The following is a 22335-nucleotide window of genomic DNA, read 5'->3' as shown; positions in this document are numbered from 1 at the left end:
AGCCCATCCCAGCCCTGCCCTGCCCAACCCGGCCCGGCCTTCCCCCATCCCGGCCGCTTCCCCGCTCCGTGTCTCCCTCCGCCCTGGGAGCCGGGCACTATTTCTCCTCCTCCCCCAGCCTGCCCTGAGCGCCGGGCGCCTATGGAATGCCGCGCGCGGGGCCCGGCCGCGGCGGCAGGATACACAGCCGGGCCCGCCGCTGCTATAAGAACCTCCTTGTGAGCGACGCCATTTTAAGGCTCTCGCTCGGTTCGGCGCTGGGAGCAGCGGCGGCGGCGGCGCTCGGGGGACACAAACACCGCCGCCCCGTACGGTCGCCACCCGGGAGCCAGCGGCGGGGGCACCGCCGTCAGCGAGGACGAGGAGGCGGCGGAGGCGGGGGGACAAGGAAGGAAAGACGGACCTGGACCGGGATCGCCCGGGCAGCAGCAGCCGCCGCCGCCGGAGCCCGGGAGGACCCTGCGCTCTCCCTTCCGACGTTAGTGCCGCTTTCTCCGCCGGGAGCTCGGCGCTGGCCCGGGCCGGGCCCCCCCGCCGCCGTGAGGGGCTCCAGGGTGTGCCCGGCGGGAAGGACGGGGCTGGGGGAGGGGGAGCGGGGGTGGGAGAGGGCTGGGGGGGCAGGAAAGGAAGGGAGAAGAGGGCTCTTGTTTTTGGGAGGTCCGGACAGCTGCGTGGCCGCAGGAGCGGCAGCTGCGGCTCCCGAGGTGTCTCTTGGGAAGCCCGTCCTGGGGCGAGGGGGCGGCTGCCCCGCTCTGCGGGAGAAGGCCAGTCCCGGCTCTCCTTTGCAGCACAGCCCGGAGTACTTTAATGACCCTTTTTCATTATTATTTTAAAGGTTTTCCCCCCCCGCCTTTTTAGGGGAGTAGTGAGTCGCCGCCGGTGGGTTGCAGATCCCCTCTGGCGATAGAAGGGGAAAGAGAGCAGGGTACGGGTTTATTTGTGCCGAATATAATTAATCACGGTCACTGCAGTCAGCGGGAGATAACTAATCTGTTGCCTTGTGGGGTTTCGGTCTTAGTGGCATTGCATATTTGCTGGGGAGCTTATGCTGCTGCTGCTCTTGGGTGTCACCGAAAGGAAGCTTTCCCGGAGCTGGGAGCAATGAAATGAAGTTTTTTAACACGCACCGTGCCAGGGTGTTGCAGGGAATGGCTCGGGCGGTGTTGGGGCTCGCACGGTGCCGGGGAAGCGCCCGCTCCTCCCGTGGCCGCCTGGGCTGGGCTGGGCTGGGCTGGGGACCACGGCGGCTCCAGCTCCCAAAGTGCCGCCTTCCCGAGGAGCGGGGATCGACTCCTTACTCCCAAAACTACCTAGGGCTCTTGTTTCTCTAGGAGCAGGGTCGGCAGCTCCAGCCTCCCAAAGTGCCGCCTTTCCCCAGGAGTAGGGATCAACTCGCCCTCACTCCCAAAACTACCTAGGGCTCTTGTTTCTCTAGGAGCAGGGTCTACAGATGTGTTGTTTTTAACAAAGCTTAATTAATCTCTATTGTGCGTGATTAGCTGCTCCTAGAGCAGCAAGCTTTCTTAAATTTAGCAAAACCTTGAGTTTTTTCCCTAGTTAAAACTCCGTGTAGGACGTTGGGTAGTTTCTTTTTGTATCTCTTCCCAAAAAACCACCTTTGAAGATTATCCTTTCTGGAAAGAAAGGACAGACTCTGTGAAAGTACCACGGGCAACTTCCTTGTGACTTGAGAAGTAGCAGTGTTGATCTTTGTAATCAGCTACTTCTTGATCTCTTTCTCATGGAGCAGCCATTGTTCTGACACTCTGTATATTCCAGACATCTGTGGTCCTCCCATCCCCCAAGTATGCAAGTGGTGAATGGAGAGAGGCTGGGCTGGTATGCTGAGGTCGGCGGACGGAAATCAAGGAGGGGTTTTAGTAAAACAGGATCTTTATGTGCCGAGACTACAGTAAAGGCGAAGAGGAGAAAACTAGCTGAAAGAGTGGCGGGGTTTTCTTGGTCCTAAGTTCAGGCACGCCAGACAGCAACTTCCCAGTTACGATTTTGCTTCTGAATGACAAAAAGATACTACTGCAAAGCTCAAAAAAAAAAAAAAAAAAAAAAGCTTAAGGAACAAAACTTACTGGTGTGCGTTGGCCCAAGTTAAAATGTGAATTTAAGTACCTAACAGTCCAGGAACCTAATGTTGATCTTGCACTTCTGATAAAAAGGTGCTGACAGCTGCAGGTATGTGATTGCTGTGTGGTTTGTCTAATGGCTGGTACTGTTGCAAATGAGGCTGCTTAGGCATTCAGGCAAGAGTTGGAGGCTCTCTAAATTCAGCTGTTCAGTACAAAATCATACTGAGTGTCTCAGTGTTCTGGAGTTGTTCTAAAGAAATGTTGTATTTGCTCATGTTAGTTCAGATATTTTCTGTTCAGGTATAACCTGATATCCAGGGGAATGTTCACTTTGGTCTGTGTGGCTGATTGTTTCACAAGGTCTAGGGGAGAAATAAGTAAATACATCATGTTGGAAAGGACAGCATGAGACCTTCTAGGAGCAAGGATTTTGTACAAAGTAAAGCTTGATTGGAAAAATCACTTCAAATACTGTGTTACAGTCTTATCAGCCTAAGCCTCCTTTTTCTTGCCTAAGCTATAAATAAACTGGGCTCTTTGCATGGTGTATGTCTGCTCTGGCCACCACCAGCATTTTGCTCTGACTGTGATGTGTCAGTAACTGGCTCGATAAACCTTGGCTGTGGAACCTGGTTGCCCTTCAGACATAATGATTTTTTTTTCTGAAACATACGTCCATCTGTTGTGACTTTACATCTGAGTTAGCATCCTGAAATACTGTGTTCTGCAGAGTTAAGCTTGAGGTTTTGGGGATGTTAAGGCAAGAGGTTATTACTGGTGGTGTTCTGATTTTGCAGTGTTTCCAGGGGTAGAAAGGGAAGTGAAAAGAATGGAGCAGGAAATGTGGCTGTCAGAGGCTTCTGTCTCAGAAAATGAAGTCTGAATGTGCTGTCTGAAACTCCAGGATAAGGATGTTTCTGCAGAGTATTGTCTAGTAGGCAGACTAGTGTGCAAATACAGCAGTAATCAAAATCACCTCCATTATTTGTGGTTAAACTGGTAATGCAGGGGTTGTGGTGATCGTGCAGTTGCCTGCAGCAAAACTCGTTCTGTGGCTGTGGTAGCCTGCATACCATGGCAGGAAAATCAGGACTGGCCTTACTTATCTTGAACATCATACTTGAGAAAGCCTGATAGAACCTGGGAGAAACTGTGCAGGCAGCTGTGAGTTACTCCTGGCTCCTCAGAAGGTGCACTTGCAAGCTCTGAGCCCAGTGCCTTGCTGGCTGACTGGGGGGAACCTAGAAATGGCAAACTCCTTGGCAGTAAGTTTTGTGTGTGACTCTTCTTGTCTCTTTAGCTAAAATTATTTTCCTGGCAGGGCAATATTTCTGATTTTCCAGTTAAGCACCTATTGAATTGGCTTGCCAACATAAGGCAACCTGACAGTGTTTAACTTTTAATATCCATTTCTGGCACTTGATTCCGAGGTAGAACTTGCTGTAGTCTGCGATCAGGCTTTAGCCCAGGAGAGTGATGTGTTAAACTGTGCTGGCACTATGTAGTCTGTGCTGCCTCTCATGAGAAGGAGGAGCCAGAAAAGTTGTTTCAGTTTTTGGGGTTTTGTGTTTTTCTTTTTTCACTGACAGGTAACTTCAAGTTCAAGGGAGAGAACTAGTGGAAGTCTGGTTCTGGCATTTCTGTCTGTGTGGAACATCAAGTGGATGAGGTGACCATGTGAAACATAACTGTAGCTCAGCCTGATCTCATGAGTCTGTTAACTCTGATGTTAAAGCAAATTCATCCTGTGTTTTCCTTGCCTGAGGAAGTATGGGTGCAAGTGTTACTTTACAGCAGAACTTTTTGTTCTTGTTCCAAGTCGACTTTAGGAAACAATTGTGGAGTCTTGTTTGAGGAATGATGTGGAAAGGTGAAAGAGTTAATGTGGTATTCTATGTTGCTGCATTTAAAAAAACAGTATGAGCTAGCTGGATTTTGCTGGAGTTGGCAAATGCACCGTGTGCACTGTACGTGTATTTGCTGGAACCAGCATTTCTGGGCTGACTTACTGCACTAAATAGACTTGTATAAATTGGAGAAGTTTGCCAACTCTGCAGCAACTGTAGCAAGTAGTTCTGTATTGTCCTGGCAACAATTCAGGTGCCCTCCAGTGGCCAGAAATCTTAACATCCTAAAGGTGCTACTAAATGCAGCTGCCTTGTTAGTTTGTATTAATAAAGAGTGAGTTGAAGAAACATCTTTTAGTGTCAGGCGTCAGTAGCATGTTTGTTGTTTAAACGGTCCTTTTTGGAGTGTTGGTGTGCCTTATTGTGAGTAGAGTTATTCTGACAGACAAGCAAAGACAGCCACTTTCAGATTCATAAGTATTTTGTCAGTGTAATTATGACTAATCACTCTGGTTTCTTAAACCGTGGAGATTAATGTTTAATCCATCAGAGTTCAGGGCTGACTGTGGCGTTGCAGTCCAAGAAGAAACTGGATTGTGGGTGACACTTCCTCGTTTGGAGGAGAGATGGTTTGCTGAGTTGTTCCTGTATTGGTGTGGAAATGAGTGTTTCAAGTTATGCACAAACAGCCAGAAAGGTATTTCTGTAACTGTGTCTGTTGTTAGTGATGCACACGATTGTGTTAAATGACTGCAGAACCATTGTTGGTTTTGATACACAAAGCTGTGTGGGTAGGGAAACATGAGGCCTGGCAATAGTTTTGTTCCTGTGAGTGTTAAATGAAATGTGGTAGAATATTTATCAGAATTATCATAAGTTGCCTCTAAATGGTCACAATGGCAACTTTTATTTTGTGTGTGACTAGGTAAGACTAAAGAATGAATTTTGATCCTGTCTGCTGCCAGCTCTCTACTACAGTCATCTTACCCAGGAATCAGTACAGGCACACGGACCAAAAGCTGTAAATCTCTGTATATTTATTACATCAGTCCTGCTGGCAGACTAAACCTTGGATAGAAACACTGTCTCATCCCTAATTAAGATGGGAGTATACATAATGTAGATATCTGAGTTCTGCAAGTAAAAGGAAGGAACTGTCTGAGCTGTGATAATAAAACTGCTCTCAATGTTGTGACCAGCCATGAGGATACTCAAACTTAGTGATGCTGCACAAAGCCCTAGTGGGAAATGTGTGCCAGTGACCCAAAGATCCCAAATCCATTGCTGAACAGAAGTGACTTAGTAACTGTTTTGAGTTTACTTGTACGTGGTGCTGGTGCTTAGTTGGTCAAAATAATTAAAACATGAGAGTAATTGGGTTGATAATCTTGTTATGACTTAATGCAAGTTCATAAACTTGAAACTGTAATGCCAGTCCTCTAATACTGAGCTACAAACGGCTGTCAGGGGATTGATACGTGAGGAAGTTCATTACTTTTGTTCTCAAGTTGGATGTGTAACACCACAGTTGTATTTGAAGCAGATTCCACACCATAACATTTAAGATTATCATCAGCTCCCATCCTGGACAGTCAGGAGGATACTTTGGTGTTGAGGTCTGTGCTGCCAACTAACAAAGTGAAAGTTTTTGCTGGTGCTGTGGTGTACTGGCTGATGAAAAGCTCTCTTAAATCATTACTTTCAAACATGATCTGATGATTTGTCAACTTGAACACAGCTGCTGCCTATAGCTCTGAGAAACAACCAGAAGTTTCTAGAAAGAACAAATAAATACTTAGGACAAGAGTGTTTTGTTTGCAGATCCTGTTAGAAGCTGCTGGTATAGTTGCCCATCATTTTGAATATAAAGGATTGGGTTGACAGGCCCCTTGTATCTCCTGAATGTTCTCTAGGTAAAAGGCAAAATAACTGTGCTGTGGATCCAAACGCTTAATTTCTGAAGTTACAGGATCCACTGCTGTGAAATTTCAGCTCCTGCAGTATAAGTATGATTTAAGTAAGTGTGTGACTATGTAAAAAGTGCTTTCCTTACATTGCACAGGATGCCCAGCCATGGGCCTCTGGCCAGCATCAAGCAAAATTATGTAGGGGACTGCTGATAAGAAATTATGGCGGTAGGTAACTGCTGTCAAGTCCATTTAGACATATCTCTGTGTCCCATCAGTCTGTAATTCTACCCAAGTTTCTCTGGAATGTCAGTCCTAAGGAGTGAAGTACTGTGCATCTCCTTTCTTCCAAAAGGAGAACCTTTATATGATATTGACGGCTTTATGTTTGGGGGGGCTTCCTAGCAGGTTCTGCAGTTTCAAAGTTCGTCTTCTAGAATGATAGTGCACATTGGTGCCAGAATGAACTTTCACTTCCTTTTTAGTAACTTTCCTGATGTGCTTTTTCTGACTTCTCTTTTGGGTTCTCATCATTTTGTACATTAGTTATCTGAGGTATTTGTTGGTTGGCAGTGTCTGTCAGACCCCCTTTAGCTCTTGCTTTATTGGGAGTTTTAATGGGTTGTTTTTAAAAGGGTACTTAAACCTTAGTACCTGTGAAGGCCCTGAGGAATTGCACAAGCTGTCAGTGCCTTCATGTTGTTGGTTGCTCAGAGAGCAACACGGGCAGGGCTGCAGCTGGAAGAGCCCCATCTGCCAGTGAAATCTCTGACCTCCACTTCAGACCTTTTGTTACCTGAGCTGTCAGTCCGTGCAGAGTTGATCTTCAGTTACTGACTAAAGCTACCCACATCCTGGGAGGCTTTCTGTACTTCAGGTGAGCAAGGTGAGATGTGGCTCTTGCTACACTTATGTCATAGTCTCAAGTGAGCTTGAAACTCGGGAATTGTTGAACATTGCAAGCTGGGTAGGAGATAGGATCCTTTACTAGCCTGCTTTCTCTTTTAGGAGGAAGGGAGAGGTAAAGCCAGGTGAGTGTCTTGCCATGTCAGAACACTCTCTAGTGCTCCAGAGGTGAAGTGTGGCAGACTGGAACTTTACAGCTGTTGTAAAGTTCTTGTGACCCCTTTCTCTCCTTTGTCACATTTGCTTAAGACTGTATTGACTCCAGAACAAGCCTTGAGTGTTTTGGAACTTGTAAAACCTCAGTATTTCTTCACTAGACATTTTTTGAGGAATATGTTCTCTTTTTAAGTACAGCTAACCCAGTGTTAAAGTCTAGTCAAGGCTACCAGACTGCCTGCATTTCTGTTCCACCAAGCAGTTGTAATCAACATGGAAAAGTCTAGCAAGAAAGAAATATTTACATGTTGTTTGCTTTAGCCAATGGGCATGTGAATAGAATCTCTCTTCAGTACTCTTGGTCTTAAATTGCTGACATAACTGAAAATAGAGAGGCAACATGTTATTTTGTGTGTGGTATAAAGTGAACTCTTACTAAGAAAAAAAGCCCTTACAAAAGCTAGTGTGGGGAGGTTTTTCTGCCTTTGTTACAGAAAGGAATTTTTAGATAATTTCTAAGGCTGAGAAGCCAGAACAATTGATGTAATAGCAATCTGGGATGCCTGAAGGAAAAAGGAAATAAAGAATTGGAAATGAAGCAGCAAAGAGTGGTTGAAATAGAGGTGACTTGCAGTGAGCTTTGGCAGATCTGCACCCCTCTCCAACTTTAAATCTGTGGATTATCTGAGCTGGTTTGTTGCTTCTTCCAGCATGTCTTAAGGATGTTGAAAGCTTGGAAACTTTTTAACCATTGAGGTCGGTGTAGCAGATATTCAGATTTCTTGATTTCCTGAAGTTTGTTAGGAAATACAAACCTTCCCCTTTCAGTCTTAATAATAAAAGAATTTAAAGACCATTTTAACACTGTTATATATTCTGGGTTCAGAGTCATATTTTTTATGATCTGGTTAGCTAAATCTAAGATAGAAGATGCCTTGCAAACAGCAATATATTCTAACTTTCTGCAGGCATCAGTAGAATTTGTCTGAAGTATTCCTGCCTGGATAAATTTGAGCTGGGTGGATTACACAGGATACAGGGTTTATCACTGGAGAGAAGAGAAATACTTCACTAAGCCAGAATAGTGTGGTGGGAGAGAAGGATGCAAACTAACAAATGTTGCTTGGAGAAACAACCAGAGTAATTTTGCCACAAGGTAAAGTTTATAAATGAGTTTGTTCAGTTGCAGTCCAGGATCAGTGAGATGGATTTCAGAGTGGGCACATGGCTGTGACATTCAGGTCAAGATTACCGGTAGCTCTTAGTTTTCAGTGGAACTTCTGAAATTGTTCAAGTTGTTGCTACATCTTGGCACAACACTTAAATATAGTAATACTGCTTCATCTCTTGCCATGGCACTTCTTCTGAAGTAGTAGTAAAGGCTATAGATGAATGTTTCTACCATGTAACTCAAAAAAACCAAAAAAAAAAAAGGTAGAAAAGCTTTAAAGCTGTGAAAGCCTATAGGCTTTTTTTTTCCCCTTTAGAGGAAAAAGACTGCATGGTTTGACTTGTTTCCTTTGCTATTACATACTGTCTAAGTTTCTTCCACTAGGTTAAGGTGTCTTGTCATAAGCCACCTGAAGATGTTTTTACATAGTATTAAAAATCACCCTGTTAAAAGCAGAAGGCAGCCTGATATTAATATAAAATATATTAAGTTATATATTCAGTTTCCTAGTACTGATAATAAGATAAACCTTAATTTTTCTGTCTCTAAAAATATCCAAGTGGTTCGTTGCTTCTTTTAATGTGGTAATTTACAGACCATACCTATTATTCAAGAGCCACTTTGCAGTGAGTTTCATGGCGGTTTTTGTCATTCAAGTCCTTACAGCAGTGGTGTGCAGATGTCAATATTGATGGGTGACTAATTTTCCAATAGTCAAGGCCTTCTAATACATATAACTAACTTCAAAATAATCTACACTCACTGCATGTGGCTATTTCTTTTAGAGGTGACAAGGTGACTGGGAATTGCAAATGCTATTATTCAAGACAGAATATGGGAATGCTCTTCAGTATTTGTTTACTGCATATAGAGATGTATTTCAGGAAAACTGTTGTAATCCTGTGGTATCTTTGTACAAGAAAAATAATTTTTTTTTAAAAATGCAGTTTTCAGGGTGAAATTCAAGCACACTCTGTACCTGTTTTCAAATAAAGTATCTTCTCTTCATTTATTACAAAAAAATTGTAAACTCCAGCTGTCATTCCTACCACAAGCTTCTAACATTCCTTAAAACACACAACACCAAAACTGTCCTTCCAGGACTTCTTACCAATCTCACAGAAGCATCTGGTACATGAAGGACCTCCAAAATTACCTACAAAGGTACTTTTACCAGAGCTCAATAAAGCCAGATAAAATTTCTCAGTTTTCTTTAGGACCTGCAGGTGGATATGGGAGGAGAGAACTTTATCCACATTTGAATAAAGATTCATTAGTTTTATGAAGACAGGTCTGCCTGTTGCAAGAGTCTTTGTATCTGGGGCTTAGGTTATACCAAAAAGTGCTTAGAGACAGTTCAGCCACTCCTGCTAAAGTGCCTTTATACTGTGGAAGCTTTTTTCCTGATGTTTCCTCTGTCAGTATTGTCTTACTTGGATGATTCCTCCTCCCCCACATTTTGTTTTCTAGAAAACAGGCTAACAACTTCCAGAGGAAGATTAAAAAGGGTTGTTTTGTTGTGATTTGTTTTTTAATTCCTTAATTGGATGTATTTTTCAAATGCCCAACTTGAAAACTAAGGTTAATTAGGAAGCTTCTGCTACATTAAGAACTGAAATACAAGGACCTGGGTCATAGAAATGAGTGCCTCTGGTGTTACTAGCTGTGGAATTGCTGTTGCTTGTATATTTTGGCTATGGATTTTTATAAAGCAGATACACAGGTACTATGATTGGCAAGCAGCTAAGACCAGTTATAAAATCAGACCCGGAGGATGCTTTCAGTAACACCTTGGGAATAGTTGCAATGACTTCAGAGCTCTTGGAGAAAAACTTTTCAGTATCAGTTTTTCAGTACCAGTACTTCTCTTCCCCTGTGTGTAGAGGATACACATTTTAACTGCTGTGACTGTCACGAGATGATCTGCTTGTTCTGTGTAAGCAAATGGATCACTCAGAACTGGTGGGTGGTTTAAAGATGCAGTTGCCTGGTCAGCCCCAGATGAGACAAAGAACAGGGTAACGTGGTCAGGAGAGGTGTCTGTGTGCAGCAGTTCATGGTGTTTGGATAGATCAGTCTGGATTTCTTGTGCAAGGTTTAGTAAAATACTTCTCTCAAATAAAGGATTTATGGCAGAATTGCGGACTTTGACTTGCTTTATAAAAGTGGCAGGGGTGGGGAGGGAACTGCTTATCACTCCGGTGTCATTTGAGTCAGTCTTAAAGAAAATAATTGTTCAGATTTCAGAACTGCTGTAGGCTTGTTGACTTTCTTGGCATATGCCTAACTATTCTCCAGAGTCAGAAATCAGTATCTAATAAAAACACCGATCAGAAGTAATACCTAATACTACTTTCATTCCTTTTAAAAATCAAGAAAATTGATTTGTCTTCTGTAGTAATTTGAAATTATTAGCTCATGCCTTCTAAGCTTACAGATCCCATGTAATAGAGCCTAGTGCAAGGTCTTGAATTGCTCTTCCCGTGAGTTAATATGTAGTCTGAAAAACTCCAGCCTTCATTTAAACCCCAAGCTGATGATGCTTGCTAAGCAAGTGGATAGTCTCATGGGGCAGGAGGAGCTTTTTGAGAAGAGTCCAGTCCTAAAGCTCCTAGCAGTACATTCATGTGAGCTGTATAACGTAATATTTATCAGAATTCCCGTTTCTGAGTACCTGCTAGCCTTCAGAAATTGCAAAGATTGCAGAGGCTTGCAGCAATGCTGAAGTGTGTTTGTAAAGTACACTGAGGCGTTGTCTCTTCCTGATGGTTGAGATGTGTTTGGCTGACCTTGTACTGGTCCTGTTTGTACTGGTCCAGTCAAGAAATGTGCAGGAGAAATGTTTGTACCCAGCCTGGTGGTGTCGCTCCCTTTGTGTGTTGGGTCACCTTGAGAGTGACAAACAGGAAGACAAAGTCAGCAGCTTGCCTGGACTCAGTTTACCCCTTTGTAAAATTAGAAAAGAATGTGAAGGAAAAGATGAGAAAACTTCTGTTTAAGTGCAGAAAACCTAAAACCAAACCCTGGCTACTTTTATTTGGCAGTTAGTTTGAACTTCTAGGATTAAATTCCCCATCTAAATAATTTTAAAAAGCTACCAGGGGTTGCTGGGGGGCTACAGGTGTATGAAAGGCAGATCAGTGTTGGAACTTGTAGATGCAACTCGCAGACTGATCAAGGGTCAGCATTCCAAAGACTGAATGTCTGACTGGTAATGCATTTCTGAGCACTTAGTTTCTTCATTGCTCTGTTGTAGGTGCTTGTCAGTGTTGTTTTAGAACAGTGCTGCTGTTCAGTGGCTACTCTGACCTGCTGGATTTTACCTAATGGTAGAGCTACTCTTCTGATCTCTTCAGGCTGCTGAAATTGAAACAGTAACGTCAGAGTGCAGGTGCTATGAGCCAGTTGCCTCCATTGATGCAGAATTCAACAGTGGAGAAAATTATAAATATTCTTCCCAAGCCCCTTATTGCATATAGAAATCTCAGGTGGTAGTAAACGTCTTGAAACCTAGTCACTGCTCTTAACATACTGGTAGATGAACCAGTCAACTTCACAACCAGTTTAGTGATAAATTTTTTAGCATAGCCCTGATGGGAGGAGATGGAGAAGTTTATAGTAGAAATAAATCTTTTTTGTGCTAAGCATATTGCAGATTTCATATAGCAGCTAGAACATGCCAAATTTTTTATTGGAAGTGTCACATCTGACTTAGAGTGAGGACTACAGGGAGCAAAGATACAAATTTGACTGTTACTGCTATTCCCTTTTTGTGTGAAAGGTGTTAATGGAACTCAAAGTAATGCAGAAGACCTGCAAAGAGCTATCAAGCTTTTGTATAGGCACTTCCTCAATTTAGCTACTCATTAGAATTTTTTAATCAATGGTGGAATGACAGTGTGAGTTAAGGTTTTCTTTCCCCATTAATACTCAAACTCCTAACAGCATGTTGGAAGAATCCATGGGTGAGGGACTGGAATAAGTGTCTGTATTTTCAGCACATCCTCCGTGCCCATTGCCAAGAACAGACTCTGAGTTGGACAGTCTCTCCCAGGCTGTGGAGTTTCCCAGTTCAGAGTTTCCAGCTGCACAGCAGGAAGCTTATTGTATGTTGTGTAATGTCTTATATCAGCTTAATGGTGTTTATCCGCTGCAGTTGCAGATCTACTGTCCATTTTAAAAGTGCCAGAGAAGGGTTGCTGCCAGAAGTTGTGGGAGTGCAGAGTCAGGACAAACAGCACTGGCATTTGTACAGCCAAGCAACAAGATTGCTCAGGAGCTGCTGGAGTATGTTGCAGCTGGCTCAGAGTCAGTGAAGTACAAGCTTGTCCCACCTATCCAGTGAGACTTTTAGAACTGCAGGCCTGGCCTCTCTTTAATTATGATTTTCAAAAAGGTGCTCCTGAAGGAAACTCTTAAACTGGGAAATCTGTCTTTACACAAATCCAGTGCCAGGTGGGCTTTGTTCTCCTGATACAGCACTGCAGACCTGTCCTTTCAGGGTTACTTCATTGCACAGCTCCAACACCTAACAGCACAGTGAAAGCTGATTGCTGCAAGAGATGGTCTTGCTCCCTGCACAAGCTACCACTACAAATGTTTCTGCTTGGCTGGCTCCCAGAATAGGCTGTCACCAGCTCAGTATCTGTGCTGGAAACAGTATGGAACTGGGAGGAAGGGAGCTAAGTAAAATAAAAGTGACCTGTTGTGGAGCTGTAGCCTCAAACCTCTCTCTCTGGGTTAGTGAAGAGGCAGGTACAGATTTATGGTACAAACACTTCCAAACTGCTTGATGATATTGAATGGAGGTGCATACTGAAAATTTAGGTAGGGCATTTGATCATATTTCAGCCTCCTTGCCCCCAGCTATCTTGGCTTTCTGTACAAAAAATAAAAGTGAGTTTGGTGACTCAGTGTGTGTGCAACTGAAGGACAGCTTTTTTCTTTTTTTAATAAGGCTGGTTCAATTTTTAGTTTTAACTTCAAGCAAGATTTTCTTTTAGGAAGAAACCTTTATTCTTTTGGCATAGGAAGGGAAAAAAGGAGGAGGTGCAGTTATAACCCTTCAGGTAGTCTTTGTGCAGTTTGCCTTGCATGGCCATTTCAGCTTTCCCCATGAGAATTCATGTTGTAGCCCTGTATCAGACAGTTTTTCTAGTATCTTCTAAGTAGTTTATCCTTGAGGGAAATGAGGAAGTCTGACATTTAGGCGTTGTCTTTGTGGCATTTCCATTTTCTGGAATTTAATGTCTGGACTTCATCTTATGCAAAGATAGGAGGAGTAAAAAATAGCTCTATCGTGGTCAGTCTTCAATTCTTGTTCTCTTGCAGCTCTAAGAGAATACCTTACACATAACCTGACAGAAGAAGTCTGGGTGATACATGGTGTTCTTTTGCATGTCTGTCTGTGGGGGTTTGCTAATTAGCATTTCAGTATACTCACTGTAGTAATGAAATGGCAAGATATGCCAAGTCTTAGTTTGCAATTCCAGTGTTCTGATGAAATCCTGTCTTACGAGCTCTGATTAGTGTTTAATAAGTTCTAACCTTGCTCTTTTTTAGGATCTCTGAAAGGGTGCAAGAAAGAGTTCTGGGAGCATAACGACGAACATGGCAACTCAAGGTACATAATGCATTACAATTTCTGTTACTAGAATTTAGAAGACTCCTTATCCCTCTCTTTTTAACTTTTCAAAGTCACTTAGATTGAATAATATCTGCTCTATTACAGTAATTAATACCTTACACTGGAAATCAAACCTTCAGACAAATTTATTCTAAGGTCAGGACAGCCACAATAGCAATGATTGTTCTGCCTATTCCTCAGGTTTACATGTCTGCACTGGTTCAACATAAAGTCTCAGTTTAAAGTTGTTGCTCACTTGCAGTGAGTGCTGAGGAAGTTTATAACAGCTTATTTTAATTTAAAATCTCTGTCATCTCTTGTAGGATTAATACATGCTGGAGTAATTGAACTAAGCTTAATTGTTCACCAATGATTTCTTACAGCTGACTTGATGGAGCTGGATATGGCAATGGAGCCAGACAGAAAAGCAGCAGTCAGTCACTGGCAGCAGCAATCATATCTGGACTCTGGTATCCATTCTGGTGCCACAACAACTGCTCCCTCCTTGAGTGGCAAGGGAAATCCTGAAGAAGAAGATGTGGACACAACACAAGTGCTGTACGAGTGGGAGCAGGGATTCTCCCAGTCCTTCACCCAGGAGCAAGTTGCGGGTAAGGCCTTTTCTATTACACCCGTTTGCTTGCACTTGCAGTTTAACCACACAGAAACCTAATACTCAGTTACTGCCAATCTGGATGATGAGCTTTTTATTCCTAGTTTGAGGTTATTATGACTTGTCTTATTTTCAGATATTGATGGCCAGTATGCAATGACTAGAGCTCAGAGGGTGCGTGCAGCTATGTTCCCTGAAACCCTGGATGAAGGAATGCAAATCCCATCCACACAGTTTGATGCAGCTCATCCAACTAATGTGCAACGCCTGGCTGAGCCATCCCAGATGCTAAAACATGCTGTTGTTAATTTGATAAACTACCAAGATGATGCTGAACTTGCGACTCGTGCAATCCCAGAACTGACCAAACTGTTGAATGATGAGGACCAGGTAAATATTTTCTTTGTCTGGGTAAAGCTTGCTTTTGGAGCACCTTCAGTGACCTTAAAACTAAAAGCTTTATTCAAACATTTGTGTTAGGTGGTGGTGAACAAGGCTGCAGTTATGGTTCATCAGCTGTCCAAAAAGGAAGCGTCTCGCCACGCCATTATGAGATCTCCTCAGATGGTGTCTGCCATCGTCCGTACCATGCAGAACACAAACGACGTGGAGACAGCGCGGTGTACTGCAGGGACCCTACACAACCTCTCACATCACCGTGAGGGCTTGTTGGCAATCTTCAAATCAGGAGGCATCCCTGCTTTGGTTAAAATGCTGGGGTATGTGCACTGCTGAGGCACTACTTGTGTTTTGCAGTTGGGTTTGCTAGGAGCAGGTACTCATGAGGATTTTCCTTTCTTTAGGTCCCCAGTGGACTCTGTGCTGTTCTATGCCATTACAACTCTTCACAATCTCCTGTTACATCAGGAAGGAGCCAAGATGGCTGTCCGTCTCGCTGGTGGGCTGCAGAAAATGGTGGCCTTGCTCAACAAGACAAACGTCAAATTCTTGGCCATCACAACAGACTGCCTTCAGATTTTAGCATATGGCAATCAAGAAAGTAAGGTAGGTGCCTCTGGTGCTGAAGTAGTTAAAATGAGCAAGCTTGTGATGAATGACCTGACAGTTCTTGTGTACTGACCTCCTGACTCTGAATCTTCAGGCACTGGCTTTCGCCAGTCAGTCCTGACCTTGCAAGAGGGGCGGGATACAGGAATTCTCTTTCAGAAATGCTGCTGTGCTTATAGTGAGACTGCAAAACTTACATTCCACATAAGCAGATGGAATTCCCAGATGGGAGTGGTTTTTTTAGGGAACTGTAACCATGAGGGGTGTAAGCCAGCAAGGTTTACTACCTGCTGACATGTGTAGGAAGTGACAGACAAATATTATTTTTGCTGTCTTTCAGCTGATTATTCTGGCAAGTGGCGGGCCCCAGGCTTTAGTAAACATAATGAGGACCTATACATACGAGAAACTATTGTGGACCACAAGTAGGGTGCTGAAGGTGTTGTCAGTCTGCTCCAGCAACAAACCTGCTATTGTTGAAGCTGGTAAGTACACTGTACTTAATGCTAACTTAAAACCCTGCATAGTGCTTTGGGATCAGTTCATTCCACCAAGAACAGGAACTGCGAGCATCAAAAAATCAGCAATGATCCTTAAGTCCATAACGGGGTTTGGAGGCCTTTAGTATACAGAAGTATGAAAGGGTGGCTGTTTTTAATAACTCCACTGTGTTGTTAACTGTGTGGTGTTAGTGGCTGAATGTTGTCAGGATGCATCCCTGAGAATATGCACACATTTAAAAGGCCCAGCATCACACAGGGAATTTCGGGGGGTTGTTATTTTCCTATGTGAAGAAGAGCTATGGCCCAGCCATCTTGTAATTTTAACGACAAGAAGGATCCAAAAACTTGTGAGATTTTTGCACTCAGATGTCAAGGAAGAGAAGGTGAGCATCACAGTATAGTGTCAAATCTGAGTAACAGTGTCAAATCTGTACCATCTTCCAGGTGGGATGCAAGCTTTGGGGCTCCACCTCACAGATCCAAGCCAGCGTCTTGTCCAGAACTGTCTCTGGACTCTGAGAAATCTGTCAGATGCTGCAACAAAGCAGGTAAAGGGCTTGTCTAAGGGATCAAGAACAAAAGTCAATGTAGTGGAAAAGAAGACTTAACTTTTTCTTCCCCTTTTTCTGCAGGAGGGCATGGAAGGCCTTCTAGGAACTCTAGTTCAGCTTTTAGGATCAGATGATATTAATGTTGTGACTTGTGCCGCTGGCATCCTTTCCAACCTTACCTGCAACAATTACAAGAACAAGATGATGGTGTGCCAGGTTGGCGGCATTGAGGCTCTGGTGCGCACAGTTCTCCGGGCTGGAGACAGGGAGGACATCACGGAACCTGCGATTTGTGCGCTCCGTCACCTCACCAGCAGACACCAAGAGGCGGAGATGGCTCAAAATGCTGTTCGTCTCCATTATGGACTCCCAGTGGTGGTAAAGCTGTTGCACCCACCCTCACACTGGCCTTTGATCAAGGTAAATAATGGTGAAAAGCTACCAGAGCTGAAACTGAAAACCGTTGCTTTTTAAAATGTAACTTTAAAGTGAAAAATACTTAGTTTCCAAGGTTTTGGGGAGGCAGTTTGTCTGATGGAGAAGTTGCTTCAGTTGAGCAACTTAGTGCTTTCTCTTAGAGATTTAAACATTTGAGATGAACTGATCAAAAAAAGAAGTCACTAACAGCAAGCACACTCCTCCTGCTGTTTTATTCACCACTTGTTCCTTACCTGCAGGCTACTGTTGGCTTGATCCGCAACCTGGCTCTGTGTCCTGCAAACCACGCCCCGCTGCGTGAACAAGGTGCTATTCCAAGGCTAGTGCAGTTGCTGGTTAGAGCACACCAGGATACCCAGCGACGCACTTCCATGGGTGGGACACAACAGCAGTTCGTGGTGAGTGCCCTCCCCTGACGCTGCAGCTCCTTGTTTGTCGGTGCACCTCAGCCCTGTAGTGCTTGGGCTAAAGTACTGTTGTCTTAGTTGTTCTAGTTCACATTATTCACTGTGTGCTGACAGCTCTGTCTTGGAAGACCTGAGATTTTTCTTAAATTATAATGCCAAAGCCTTTGTTTTTATTTTAATAACCTCTTAAGCATTTAATTCTTAATGTTAGAGCTCATATAAATTCTGGTACTGCCTACTCTGGCAAGGCAAGTAATTGTCTACCAAAAAACCGGAGGTCCCTCCTCCTTCTCAGAAAAACGGGTTTAAGAATGCTGTCACAGCTTATTGCGTATTTGCAATGGTGCTTAGAGCTGTAAAAGTACTGAGAAGTTGTGCAGGCTCCGTACTTGTTAGCTCTTTGGGTTCCAGGTCGGTGTGACAAGATCAGTCTCAATTTGATTATTTTTATCATGCTAAACACATTAACAAAAGGGGGGTTTGCTTAGTATAGCAAGTGGAAGCAACATCTACCAGTACAGGAGTGTAGGTATTTCGTGCAGAGGCAGGAAGGGACCTCTTTGTTACTGGTAACTGCTGTTTCCAGCTTAGTGACTGCCAGGCTAATCCAGGTTGTAAAAAAGAGGTGGTGTTATCAGAGCGGAAGTTCATAATAAAAGCCTGAGGCGTTCCACTGGAATGCTTCACGTCCTGAATTTGGGTGTGTAAACTGGGTTGACTCATAGCAGCAATGCTAAGTTTGAAGGCAGCACTTAGGGGAAACAGGTAAGTGCAGGGGATGAGTTTGGTTGATTAGTGGAAACTGCTGATAAGCTTTTTGACAGTCATTTAAGAAGAGAGCATACACTATCTCAAATTCAAAAATGCCTTTTCTCTCCCCCCAACTAGGAGGGTGTGCGTATGGAAGAAATTGTCGAGGGCTGCACTGGAGCCCTGCACATTCTTGCACGTGATGTTCATAATCGAATCGTAATCAGGGGTCTAAATACCATTCCACTATTTGTGCAGGTAAGTAAGAGCTTAAGACAGCACTATAGTACATATTAGGAGAAGAAGTAAAATAGTTCTTGCACTTTCTGGGTAGAACTGCAAAGTCAGAGTGCGCTGAAGAGCTCGTTTCAAGTGGAAGAGCTAAAGAACCCTTGTGTTTTGGTTGCAGTTGTTGTACTCTCCCATCGAGAATATCCAGAGAGTAGCTGCTGGTGTACTGTGTGAACTGGCTCAAGACAAGGAGGCAGCTGAAGCAATCGAAGCTGAAGGTGCAACTGCGCCTTTAACAGAACTGCTTCATTCTAGGAATGAGGGTGTTGGTAAGTGAACTTAGGGCTGGTTTTATACTTGTGTTAGAAGAGTTGATAGAAGTCTTGACCTCTACTAAAATCACTCTTCCTTTTGGCAGCAACCTACGCAGCTGCAGTGCTGTTCAGAATGTCAGAGGACAAACCACAGGACTATAAGAAGCGACTTTCAGTTGAGTTGACAAGCTCCCTGTTCCGGACCGAGCCAATGGCCTGGAACGAGGTGAGTTCTGTGGTCTGTGTTAACAATTCCCTGGGGAGAGCTCACTTATATGTTCTTCCTCCTTCCACCAGTGAAGTGTAGATGCCATCAGTGATACAGGCCCACCTTTAGTCATCTGTGTGGTGGCTGTACCTCCTTTACTCTCTCTCTCTCCATGTTCAGGAGCAGCTGCTTTTTCCCTGGCAGACAGGAAGAGTCTGTTCTCTGCTGGTGCTGCTGAAGTGTGTCATGTTCATTATGCTTGCTAGTGTGCAAAGCTGTATACAAGAACTTTGTATTTTTCTGTGTTGCTTGTCAAAACCTAATGAACTCTGGATGCAAAAATAGAAACATGAGTGATATGAGGGAAGCATAAATATAAAACATATCCTGTGAGGCTTTCATTAAGCCTACAGTGCAGGAATAGTAATCTTGGCTTGGGAATGCAACTTGTCCTGAGAACTTAGATTTCAGACCTGAATATGTTTGTAGGGTCATTATCACACATGGCTTTTTTTCATTTTTAATGGACTAGACAGTAAATTGAGACTGAAGTCAATCTGTTTGCATGGGATATGAGGAATGCTTCACTCATTCTTTGTCTTCCCACAAATTCTTAAGATTCAGGAGCCTAGCTTGTCTTGTATGGGTCTACTACATAAGGGAGAGTAGCCTTTAATTTGTACTATTTCAGTGCTTACTTTTCTGTTTTCCTAAAATTGGTATTTACTACAAGAATGCATAGGAGGAAAAGCTAAAATGGAATATCTCTTTGAGACTGAAGTTAGGTAGTTGCTCTGCAGGCAGGCAATTACTTCTATAATTGAACAAATGGGAGAGGTTCCTTCAGAACTCTTAAAAGCTCTGTTGCTGGCTTGGGAATATCTGACTTGCAGGATATGGACAGGTGTACCTGAGGAGTGTTCCTAGACCTACCCCATCTTTTTCATTCCCAGACAGAACCTTCCTTCCAGTGATCTGTGGATTCCTAAATCTGGATATTACATGCTGGATGCAGATACTTAGCTCAAACGGCATTTCATGTTGACAGCAGTGCTGCAGTGCTCACTGCAGAGTTGTTCAGAGGGAATTGGGGCAACTTTTTAAACTCAGAATTAGTGGTGCTGGCCGAAAGACCTGATGTTAAAACTGTTCTGTAATTCTTTGTGTACACACAGACAGCGGATCTCGGACTGGATATTGGTGCCCAGGGAGAGCCTCTTGGATACCGCCCAGACGGTACGTATCTTCCGTTCCCCTTGACTAAACCTTCCATTGGATGAAGTCAAGTCATAGATTTTAAAGGAGAACTGCAAATGAGTGAAGAGTGAATTTACTCTTCAGCAAGGTATTGCAAACTGACAGGCAGATGGGGAACTGCCAGTTCAAATAACCAGTTTCTGCAACACCCCTGGCGGCGCTGAAATGGGCACCATATGAACGTGCAAAACCAGTGTCTCCTGTCTGAGTCCTGTGGGAACACCTCCTGCTGAGCTGTTGTTTCCAGAAATCTTTTCCATTCCTTAAAAATGGACTTGACAATTCCAATAGTGCAGTTTTTCTTTAAAACAACAAAGCTGGTATTGAATGCGTTAGTCTGTGTCTATAGATTTGAATGCTAGCCTATCCCTGAGGATTCTGAGCTATTTTTGACTAGTCTTTCAGAAGCAAGTCCACAGTCTTGGAGCCTGGTTTTGCTGCAGTATTGTTGAGTTTTAGTACTGTTGATTGTGCAGACTAATGGCTTGGCTGGAATCTGCTCATGCTTCTGACTGCAGTGTGCTTTGTCTGCAGACTCCTACTGGAAGGCTTTTCCGAACAATGGAATAGCCGTTAAGGGCAGGCACCAGATTGTGTTGAACTTGGCTGAACTAGAAAACAATTAGATGGCTACACGATCTCCTCACACACTGATACTTGCAGCTTCTGATGCATCTAACATCTGTTAACATTATGCTTTTTTTCCCTCTGCCACCTTTAACTTTCTTAGATCCTAGCTACCGTTCTTTCCACTCTGGCGGATACGGTCAGGATGCCTTGGGTATGGACCCTATGATGGAACATGAAATGGGTGGCCACCACCCTGGTGCTGACTACCCAGTTGATGGTCTGCCAGATCTTGGCCATGCCCAGGACCTTATGGATGGGCTGCCTCCAGGTGACAGTAATCAGTTGGCCTGGTTCGATACTGACCTGTAAATCATCCTTTAGGTAAGAAGCTCCAACCTTGAATTTAAAAACAAAACAAAAAGAGAAAAACAGCTGACTGGACTGAGGACTTGGTTGGCAGGGAGGGATTGGCTCAATTGGGTCCCAGTGTGCCAGAATAAAGAATAAATGCTCTGAAACACACAATGAGCACACTCCAAACTGACTTCTGCCGTGAAGTGTGGAAGTAATTAACTGTAATGTCTTGTGCACTGGCTTCATGCAGTCTTTATGTGTTACAACAGCCCTTTGCAACCCGGGAGTCCTGACACCTGTGTTTTTTCTCTTTGCAGCTGTATCATCTGAGTGAACTTGCATTGATTGGCCTGTAGAGTTGCTGAGAGGGCTCGAGGGGTGGGCTAGTATCTCAGAAAGTGCCTGACACACTAACCAAGCTGAGTTTCCTATGGGAACAATTGAAGTAAACTTTTTGTTCTGGTCCTTTTTGGTCGAGGAGTAATAATACAAATGGATTTTGGGAGTGATTCAAGAAACGAAGAATGCACAAGAAGGAATTGCAAGATGGAATTTATCAAACCCTAGCCTTGCTTGTTAAAAATTTATTATTTTTTTTAAATCTCTGTAATGGTACTGACCTTGCTTGCTTTGGAAGTAGCTTTTCTTTTTGCAGTAATTGTTGTTAGTTTTTTTTAAAGTCTCTTGTAGTATTAAGTTATAGTGAATATGCTACAGCAGTTTCTAATTTTTAAGGATTGAGTAAAGGTGTAGAACACTAATTCATAATCGCTCTAACTGTATTCTGAATAAAGTGTAACATTGTGTAGCCTTTTTGTATAAAAAACTAGACAAATAGAAATGGTCCAATTAGTTTCCTTTTTAATATGCTTAAAATAAGCAGGTGGATCTATTTCATGTTTTTGATCAAAAACTTTATCTGGGATATGTCTGGGTAGGGGCCAGTAAGAACTGTTTATTTGGAACCTTGTATTGGACAGTTTACCAGTTGCCTTTTATCCCAAAGTTATTGTAGCCTGCTGTGATACAGATGCTTCATGAGAAAAATGCAGTTATAAAATGGTTCAAAATTAAAGTAAACTTTTAATTCATTCTGTGTCAAATTATTTCAGATCACGAAGTATATTTGTGTGTTAAGAAATAGTCCTGGACTTGCACAATCACTTTAGTGGAGAGAGCCAAGAGTAATTTACCTCTTTGATCCCACTCTGGCATAGTTACCCTTCATAGCCTGGGGGTTTCCTGCTGCCGTGCTCTGAGGCACCAGTCTGCCCCTGCTTTGCTTTGGCAGGTTCCTCAGCATGGGGCAGGTCTAGCCAGATGTGAGGCAACTCCACTGTGTGCCAGGCCTGCCAGCCCCACATCTCACTGGGCTTCACAAAGGACACAGCCTTGCCTCGGTTCCCCTCAGCGATGGCCCAGCAATAAGTTAAT

General features: G+C 43.5%; 1 protein-coding gene across 1 annotated transcript; it reads left to right on the top strand.

Moving 5' to 3' along the window:
- The first annotated feature begins 274 nt into the window (after nucleotides 1–274).
- Nucleotides 275–21992, top strand: CTNNB1 (catenin beta 1). The gene is made up of 16 exons (XM_083875083.1): nucleotides 275–478; nucleotides 13634–13694; nucleotides 14081–14308; nucleotides 14447–14700; nucleotides 14791–15029; nucleotides 15114–15315; nucleotides 15659–15803; nucleotides 16266–16369; nucleotides 16454–16792; nucleotides 17050–17208; nucleotides 18106–18225; nucleotides 18377–18527; nucleotides 18617–18738; nucleotides 19896–19956; nucleotides 20708–20928; nucleotides 21219–21992. The coding sequence occupies exons 2-15, from the start codon at nucleotides 13682–13684 to the stop codon at nucleotides 20914–20916; spliced, it is 2346 nt and encodes a 781-aa protein (XP_083731209.1). The 5' UTR covers nucleotides 275–478; nucleotides 13634–13681; the 3' UTR covers nucleotides 20917–20928; nucleotides 21219–21992.
- Nucleotides 21993–22335: the final 343 nt, after the last annotated feature.

This window comes from Zosterops lateralis (genome assembly GCF_965231275.1).
Source record: "Zosterops lateralis genome assembly, chromosome: 1".
In the NCBI taxonomy this organism is placed as follows: domain Eukaryota; kingdom Metazoa; phylum Chordata; class Aves; order Passeriformes; family Zosteropidae; genus Zosterops; species Zosterops lateralis.
This window is presented reverse-complemented; position numbering and strand designations above follow the sequence as displayed.